Source organism: Cervus canadensis, chromosome 22 (genome assembly GCF_019320065.1).
Source record: "Cervus canadensis isolate Bull #8, Minnesota chromosome 22, ASM1932006v1, whole genome shotgun sequence".
Classification (NCBI taxonomy): Eukaryota; Metazoa; Chordata; class Mammalia; order Artiodactyla; family Cervidae; genus Cervus; species Cervus canadensis.
Window position 1 is genome coordinate 47,041,284 of NC_057407.1, and position 9,587 is coordinate 47,050,870.

General features: G+C 44.1%; 1 protein-coding gene across 1 annotated transcript in view; it reads left to right on the top strand.

The window, feature by feature from the left end:
- SCN11A (sodium voltage-gated channel alpha subunit 11) overlaps positions 1-2,580 on the top strand; it is a 139,451-nt gene extending 136,871 nt beyond the window's left edge. Inside the window, exon 29 of the mRNA XM_043442313.1 lies at positions 967-2,580. Within this exon, the coding sequence (XP_043298248.1) occupies positions 967-1,994 (1,028 nt within the window). The 3' untranslated portion in view covers positions 1,995-2,580. The remainder of the gene's footprint in view (positions 1-966) is intronic.
- Positions 2,581-9,587: the final 7,007 nt, after the last annotated feature.

Below are 9,587 nucleotides of genomic sequence, written 5' to 3' on the forward strand. Positions count from 1 at the left end.
TTCCATCATCTCTAATGACCTTAGAGGATCCTAGAGGAAGAACAAGGCCCTGTGTATACGAGGCAAGCATGTTCAAGCCATTCTGTAATATTTGGTTCAAAATGTGTTTTGTTTTAAATCCTTGTATCACTTGCTTGCAGAGCAAGCAATGAGAAAACAGGGTGACGTTTTAGGCCAAATATTCAGCAGTCTGCAGAAACTTCTGCTTGAGATGCCACTTCTGGGATATTTACAATAACAGAGAAACTGTCTCCAATTTATTCCCGTAGCTTTTTGAGTTTGGACTTCCAGAAGTCCTTGGAATGAGCATATTGACAAAGATGAGAAATCTGTGGCAGTTTTAGCCCAAAGACAAGCATTGCAACATCACCTTCTTTCTCTAGCTCTGTCCTTGCCTATAGCAGGCTGTGTTCAAATTCCTCTACAGTAAGAACCTGTTTGTTTAAGAAACCTTGGGGTTAGGGGTGTACAGCTTCCACTGATAGCTCACACTCAGGCTTCAGTAGCAGAAATTTCTCTTTGCATTATAATCTAAATGACTCCATCAATAGTTTATCTGTTTTCCATTCTATGTATATAATAAATATAGAAAACTGTTATATTTTCTACCTCATGAGTGATTTTAAATGCCCAACATAGATGATAATGTATTTCAAGTCCATTAGGTAACTTACAAAATAGCCTTTAATAAACTGCATTTTATTTCTTTTCTTTGGAGGGTCTTCTTAGATGTCCTGTCCCACCTAAATTCCTATCTAAATTGTATGAACCTTGAAAACTGCTCTCCAGTTTAAGGCACATATATTTTTTTCCCCTCAGATGGGTAAAAAAATTCTTAATTTTGTACATAAGCTGAAAAGTAATGGTAAAAAGTTGGTCTCACTCAGATTGAAAGCAGGAGAAACAGGCTATGTCAAAAATCAATCTGCCTCCTGGAAATTCATTGACCCTCCTCCTTGTCTTCAGGTACAGTGGTTTCTGCCTTGGAAAGCCAGAAGCATATTCCTTTCCCTCCAACACTGTTCAGAGTGGTGCGCTTGGCTCGGATTGGCCGAATCCTGAGACTTGTTCGAGCAGCACGAAGAATCAGAACTCTGCTTTTTGCTCTGATGATGTCCCTGCCCTCTCTATTCAATATTGGTCTTCTCCTCTTTCTGGTTATGTTTATTTATGCCATTTTTGGTATGAACTCTTTTCGCAAAGTGGAGGAAGATTCTGGAATTGATGACATCTTCAACTTCCGAACTTTTATAAGCAGCATGCTCTGCCTCTTCCAGATAACCACGACAGCAGGCTGGGATGCCCTCCTCAGCCCCATGTTGAAATCAAAAGAGTCCTGTGACCCCACGTCAGAGAGCTGTCACCTCTCTACCATAGCCATAATCTACTTCGTCACCTATATCATCATCTCCTCTCTCATTGTGGTCAACATGTATATTGCTGTGATTTTAGAAAACTTCAATGTAGCCACTGAAGAAAGTGAGGAACCTTTGGGTGAAGATGACTTTGAAATGTTCTACGAAGTCTGGGAAAAGTTTGACCCAGAAGCAACACAGTTTATCAAATATTCTGCCCTTTCTGACTTTGCTGATGCCCTTCCTGAGCCTCTGCGTGTGGCAAAGCCAAATAAATACCAATTTTTAGTCATGGACTTGCCAATGGTGAGTGGAGATCGTCTCCATTGCTTGGATATTCTCTTTGCTTTCACCAAGAGGGTGCTTGGTGAGTCCAGTGGCCTGGATAGCATGAAAGCAGCGATAGAGGAGAAGTTCATGGAGGCCAACCCTTTCAAGAAGTTATATGAACCCATAGTCACCACCACCAAAAGGAAGGAAGAGGAAAGATGTGCTGCTGTTATTCAAAAGGCCTTTCGAAAGTACATGATGAAGACCAGGTGTACCTTGAAAGACAGGCCTCATTCAACCCTCCAGACACTCTCCAATGGAAACTTACCCAGCTCTGGGGTGGCCGAGGGCAAGGTCCATTATGACTGAGCCCCACACCTCCACCCATACCTCACAGCCTCTAAGCCTCGCCTCCGGCCTCTGAGCTCCAAGCCATCCACAGCTCTGTGTACAAACAAGTGAACTCTTCGAACTAGCCGTTCCTTTTTTTTTTTTTTTTCCTAGCTGAAAGAAAATATTTTAGAGTTCACATCAGAGGATTCTTATAGAGATAAGGGTGCCTGACTATTACTACCAGTACTGTTTTAACAAAGAAAAAGACACTAGAAAGGTCTATAGAAGACATACTAATGTGAGGATTGAAGCACAGTTCAAGTTATGTCAAAAGAATAAGAAACAAAAAACACATTAAAGTTTTAAATTATGTTTCCCATGTGTTCCTGAGTACTGTGTCCAATACCTTTGTTGGATGTTTTCCCCAGTAAAAGTATGTGGTTTATCACGTATAGCTCTTTTGCATGCTAAGTGAGAATTCAAAACCTGCCAATAAACACTTATTGCAGATTTTTTTTAGCCAATGTTGAATATTTTGAGTTTATTTCAAACCTAAAAGCATGATCATGATTTGTATCAGTTACACCCTATCTTTCACTAGCTGCAATATCTGTTATATATATGTGGGGAAAAATAAATAAATGAAGCTTTCAGTTGCATTTCATTCGGATAATACACTAAAAATCCTTTTGTTTGGTGCTTGTGTGAGTAGTGGTTTAAATGTGGTGCCTAAGTTGAAATTAAAGACAATAGCCAGTGGTGTGCTGATAAGTGCCTAATAATTGATCTTCAGGAAAAAAGAAACAAGCCATGATTTGTAGTGTTTACTGATTTCTGTGGTGAATACTCCCGTCATGACCGATTTCACACTACCAACATGATGTTTCTGAATGTAGAGTTGGGAAAGATGTCCACAGTCAGTTCTCGTGAGCTGCCCAGAGCTGGCTGAGCACACCACTGACTGGAACCAGTAAGACAGTCTCACTTCCGGTTAAATATCTGCAGTGGGCACCTTGGATGGAGAGTGCACCCCACTGAGCACAACACCTGGACCCCAGGGCAGGGGGGCCATAAGATGTAATGATTAGCCAGAGACCTCAGTCATTTGATGAGCCCTACATTGAGTTCTGGCTAAACATATGCATGAAACACAGCCCAGAGAACAACCAAGTCAATCAGAAGGGCCTGGCCCCAGGAATATCCCAGGAACTCCCTAAAACTTGGAGTTGCCCAGAGGCCAAGCAAGACATTAGCTGGACTGGGGGCAAAGAACTACAGTATAACAATCTAGGCTCAGAGGAAAATCCCGCAGAAATAGCCCTGGAATCCTGTATCTCTGACAGGCCAGAGGAGGTGATGTGTTTGTCAGCAGCCAGGAGTCTGAGCCCTGAGCCTCTGCCCTGCCCTTCACTGTCCAGTGGAGGTAAGGCCAATGCTGTATGCTGTGACATATTAAGAGGGGACTTATTTTCAGTGTACACAAAATCTAACTGTGACTCAATGTATCCATATCCGGGGCCTAAATTTTGTGAGGTTTGTAGGCAGCCTTGTGCTCTGGAGCACTGGCAAAAGTAGTAGCATCATTATCTAATCATTATCAATATCTAATAGACTTAGCATTTGCTGTAGGTTAGACACAGGCTAAGCATTTGCATAATCTCATCTGTTCCTTGCAATAACCCAGGGTGTGTGCAGTCACTCACCAGGTAGAGCCCGGGCATCTCTGCCATACAGGGGCAGAGGAGTGCTTGTTCCTAGAACTAGGGCACTTTTGAGACAGCGCTGGAGGGACTCCCAGGCAGGACTGCAAGAGCTGTGTGGAAATCACTGGTTCTAAAGCCACAACCGTCCTGCTTGAGGCCCTGGGGATTACCTACAGCTTCCTCCAAAGAGGCCTCCGATTATGAACTCTCAGTGATTTCAGATTCCTACCAAGTTTTCTGGAAAAGATGGTTGGTCATGATTCTAATAGGGATACCGCCTGGCTGGAGGTAAGGGAGAGTCTGGTGGGATATGGTCTTGCCTATTCCACATTACAATTTAGGGGCTTGAATACTATCTGTTCTGTGCAATGACTTGTGCCCTTGGCACACACCTGTCATCCCCACATGGCCCCATGTCGCTAGTGCTGGATTCCTGGAGCCAGCTCCTGGGGAGAGCAGAGGACCCCTCTGGCTTCTGCAAGAGGCTGAGCCTCACCTCCTTCACTAGATGGCAGCAAATGCCCGACACGTTCTTTTCTGAAAGTAGCACAGCATCTCTCTGTATGAGCCTGCCGCTCAAAAGAGCCAGAAGGTTAAAGAGGGGTGAAGGAAGTGGTGGATTAACCCTGGATGGATGCCAGAAAACTCACAGAGATGGCTCTCACTATGCAAGGATCCTGGATACCCACAGGAGGCAGAGATGTTGGTCTGAGCTCAGCTCTCCTGGGACTACCCATGGTAGACAGTCCTGCAGGCACATGAAGCCAGCCCACTGTCTTCTGAGACTTCTTTTCCCCGGGCAAATCAGTCCCTGCTCAGTTCAGTCAGCAGACAAGTGCTGGAGGGCCAGTGCAATACTGCCTTGTGCAGACTGCTTCTAACCAGTGGCTCTGCACCTCAAGGGCATATGTGCTAATTGGGAGGAGCTTTAGATGGGTGTTTGTGTGACGATAAATAGAATGCAAAATGACAAGAGCGTGGACACAGCTCTCTTCTCAAAGCTGAGTGGAGACAGGATCACAGGAAGACTTCTTAAGATAGAAGGGAGCATCTGAGATGAGCTGGGTAATGCGTGGGTCTGTGATGGGTAGAGGTGGTTTGGGAGGGTGTTTTAAAGGGGAGGAGACAATAGCGGCAGCATCCTGGAGGGTAAGGAGTGTCAGAAGCGGAAGGGAGCATGAGCTCCCCCATTGACTGGGCTCAGAGTATAGATAGATTCAGAGCAGCAGCAACTCAATGTAGAAATGGACAGTTTTGTAGAGAGCCGCCAATGCCACAGTGAAGAGTTCTAACATATTTCAGAAGTAAGGAAGCACTGATGGTGTTAGAGCTGGGGAGAAAATTAGCTGGACTGAGTGTTCAGGTGGAATGGAGGAGAGAGAGACCAGAATGCTGTTCCTGGTGTGGAAGAGGCGCTTAGTGAGGACGGAGGGGTGGGGCATGCGGTGAGATTCAGATTCTTGTGCTGAGTGCCTGTCCCTGGGGTGAAGTGTCTAGGGAGGAACCTTAACATTTGGGGCCCAGGGGACAGGATATGTAGCAGTACAAGTTACCAAATTACTGCCTAGGAGGGACAAGGCTTTCTTTCATTTATTTTTGTTTGTTTTCATGAAGGAAGAAGAAATCTAAAAGCCAGTTCAGTTTTGAACATTTTGAAGGTTTTAAGATGCCAGGTCCAAGTGACAGTGTTCAGCCAGGCCTGGAATTTGAGGAGATGGCCTGCACAGGAGCCCTCAGAACAAGGGTGATATTTGAAAACCTGGGAGCAGATGAAATCACGGAGGAGGGAGAATATCCAGCCCTAGAAGGAGGCAGAGGACTCACCCTGGGGGTCGTGCTTTCAGAGAATAAAGGTGAGGAGTGAGATGGTTCAAAGAAGGGTGTGGGGAGGTAGTTGAAGGCCACACCACGACACACAGTGTGGCCACAGAGCAGGCTTCAGAAGAAAGTTACAGATGACAAGATGAGCTAGCTGGTCCTCCCTTTACATCTGTCCCACCAGGAAGCGTGCAAGAAGCCATGGCGCAGAGCCATGGTGTTCCAGGAAGGGATCCCTACCCTTTCATGGAACAAGTGTGAGAGCTTGCCTTATAAATAATCCAGACTCAGGAGTCAGCTCTTCCAGGGAGCTGTTTTGGAACGTCAGCTTCTAGCGCCCAATGCCCTTAGGGAAGCTGAAATCCTATGCTGCTCCTCCTGCTCAAGGAGAAGGAGCCGCTGGTCCCAGAAGGTTGTTGCCTGGCAACTCAGATAGAACCTCCAGTTCATTCAGTGGGCAATCCTGCCCTTCCCTGTCCAGGAGTCATCAAAGAGGCAGTGAGAAAACAAATGCTGACATTTACTGAACGTTTATTCTGGACTCAGTAGCCACTTTCCCAGTATTACCTTGTTTAATCTTCACAACAGCTCTATTAAAGAGAAACTATTTTTGATCTTCATTATTCTGATGAGAAAACTGAGGCATGTGGGGAAATAACAGGCTTCTTCAAGGCCACATAGCCAATAAGTAGCCCTGACAGAATTTAAGCCCAGGCACTCTGGCTCCAGTGCTTAAGTTATCACTACTGTACCACACAGAGATGGTGTGGTTGACAGTGAAGGGAGAGTGCAGAATTTTCCTGGTTATGTCTGTGCTTATGTCCATTTAGTCAAAGCTTTGGTTTTTCCAGTAGTCATGTACAGATATGAGAGTTGGACTATAAAGAAGACTGAGCACCAAAGAATTGATGCTTTTGAACTGGAGAAGACTCTTGAGAGTCCCTTGGACAGCAAGGAGATGGAACCAGTCAGTCCTAAAGGAAATCAACCCTGAGTATTCTTTGGAAGGACTGATGCTGAAGCTCCAATACTTTGACAACCTGATGTGAAGAGCCAACTCATTGGAAAAGACCGTGATTCTGGGAAAGATTGAAGGCAAAAGGAGAAGGAGGTGGCAGAGGATGAGATGGTTAGATAGCATCATGGACATGAATTTGAGAGAACTCTGGGAGATAGTGAAGGACAGGGAAGCCTGGCATGCTGTAGTTCATGGGGTCTCAAAGAGTCAGACAGAACTTAGCGACTGAACAACAATGTGGATCTTTTACCATCCATTTCTTGGCCTCTGGAGACAGTGCATGTATTCAAAGTTCTTACATTGTGGAAACATGCTCTTCATGGGAGATGCTATGCTCCATCTCCAAAGTCAGTGTCCTCAGTTCTGTCAATGTACTCCATTTCCTAATACTTGGATTTTGCTTCAATCCTTTTATCATTTTCTCCCTCTTTTTCCAGACAATCTGGTTAATCTATCTCCTCTAGCCCCCAGCACCCAGAGGGCCAGAAGGAACCTATCCCCTCCTTTTGAACAACATACTTCTATTAATGTAAACTTCAGGTGTGCTAGTCAGACAATGGTGGTATCAAGAGGTATGACGGTGCTGATTTAGTTTTCCTTAATCTCCGTCAGTCCCCCAACCCAAGCCACCCTGAACAAGCATGCAGTCTGACTAAAAGCACTGTATCTTCTGCATTTTTATCCACAGTTACAGCTTCAAGTCCCCTTACCTCCTTCCCATGCTCTAAGCTCTTTCTGTATTTTAAAATCATTTTTGGAGCCAAATCACAATGATAGTTTAAACTCTATTTTTTTCTAGCTTTATTGAGGTATAATTGACAAATGAAAGTTGTATATATTTACGGTGTATAGCATGATGGTTTGCACTACATATACACTGTGAAATGATTCCCACAGTCAAGTTAATTCTCATGTCGATCACCTCACATAGTTACCCTTGTTTTTCCTTCTGCTGTGCTGAGAAAACTTAAGATCGACTCTCTTAGCTCATTTCTAGTGTACAAGACAGTATTAACTGCACTTGCTATACTGTATGTTAGACTTACCAGAACTTATTCATCTTATAATGAAAGTTTGTACCCGTTGACCAACATCTCCCTAATTTTCCCACCCCATCCCCACCGCCAGCTGCTGGTAACCACTCTTATGCTCTCTGGTTCTGTGAGTTTGACTTTTTTAGATTCCACATATAAGTGCGATCATGCAGCATTTGGCTTTCTGTGTCTGGCTTCTTTCACTTAGCAAAATGTCCTCCAGGTTCAGTCATGTTGTTGCAAATGACAGGATTTCCTTCTTTTCCGTGGCTGAATGGCATTCCACTGCACATATATACGTGGCAGTTTCTTTATCTCTTCATCCATTTATGGTCATTGAAGTGGTTTCCTTGCTTTGGCAATTGTGAATAACGCTGCAGGGAACTCTGGAGTACAGATATGTCTTTGAGATTGTGATTTCATTTCCTTTGGATATATAATCTATAGAGGGTTTGCTGGATCACATGGGAATCTGTTCTGAAATTGAAGAACCTCCATATAGTTTTCCATCTTAGCTATACCATTTTGTTCCCACGAACAGCATACAAGCGTTCCCTTTGCTCCTTACCCTCACCAACACTTGCTTATGTCCTGTCTTTTTTTTTTTTTTTTGTCCTGTCTTTTTTATAATAGTCATTCCAATAGATGCGAAGTGATATCTCACTGTGGCTTGATTTGCATTTCCCTGATGGTTAGTGATGATGAGCACTTTTTCCATCCATACATATGCCCAGCAGGATGATGTACCTGCTGGGCATATGTATGTCTTCTTTGGAAAATGTCTACTCACCTTTTTTTGTCCATTTTTCAATGGGTTGTTTGGGTTTTTGGCTACTGAGTTGTGTGAGTTCTTTATCTATTTTGGACATTAGCACCTATCTGATACATGGTTTGCAAATATTTTCTACCATTCTGGAGGTTGCCTTTTCCTTTTGAAAGAAGAAAATGTAACCTAATGAACTGTTACGACAGAAAGTTAAGTCACTGGTAACCTGAGGGTGGGGAAGAGTTGGTAAAAAGAGAGGATAAAGGGGCATGAAGAAATTTGAGGGGATGATGGATTTGTTTACCATTTTGATAGTGGTGGTTTTCACTTGTGAAACTTGATGGTTTTACAAATGAATAGTATGTGTCAAAATTTATCAAATTGTACTCTTCAAATATGTGCAGTTTGTGGTATGTCAATTATACTTTAATAAGCCTGTTAAAATAAAGCCCTTGAGTTTTTGAATTCTAATAGAAATCTCAATAAGCCTCTGGAACTATTATTTTAGTCCTGAAACTGAAGGAGGAGGCTGCTGGGGAGACACATCAAACAAAGGTGATATTTTGCCTGGGGGTGCAGAGTGGCTGCCTCAATGTATTTGGAAAGAAACCTTGGGATAAGAATTGGGATGTGCTAGGTCATTTCAGTTGTTTCCGACTCTTTGCATTCCTATGGACTGTAGCCTGCTAGGCTCCTCTGTCCCTGGGATTCTCCAGGCAAGAATACTGGAGTGGGTAGCCCTTCCCTTCTCTAGGGGATTTTCCCAACCCAGGGACTGAATCTACATCTCTTATCTCCTGCATTGGTAGGTGGGTTCTTTACCACTAGCGTCACCACTGGGGCTTCCCTGGTGGCTCAGGGTAAAGAATCCACCTGCAATCCAGGAGAGGCAGGTTTGATCCCTGGGTAGGGAAGATCCCCTGGAGAAGGAAATGCCACCCACTCCAGTATTCTTGACTGGGAAATCCCATGGACAGAGGAGCCTGGAGGGCCATGTCCATGGGGTTGCAAACGAATTGGGCATGACTTAGTGACTAAACAACAACTCCTTCATTAGGGAAAAACATTTCAAGACATCATGCTTTCTAACTCCTCATTATACAGATGAGAAAAGTGATGCCCAGAGATTGGTCGTAATTTAAACCAGGTCCATCATGGGGCAGATTTAGGGACAAAAATGTGAGTGGACATGGTCAGGGGTTGGGGGCATTCCCTATGAAAAGGGACTGAGTCTTCTGTCCCTTCTCCCCACCCCTACAGTAGACACATTGCAAAGGAAGGCTACTGAGT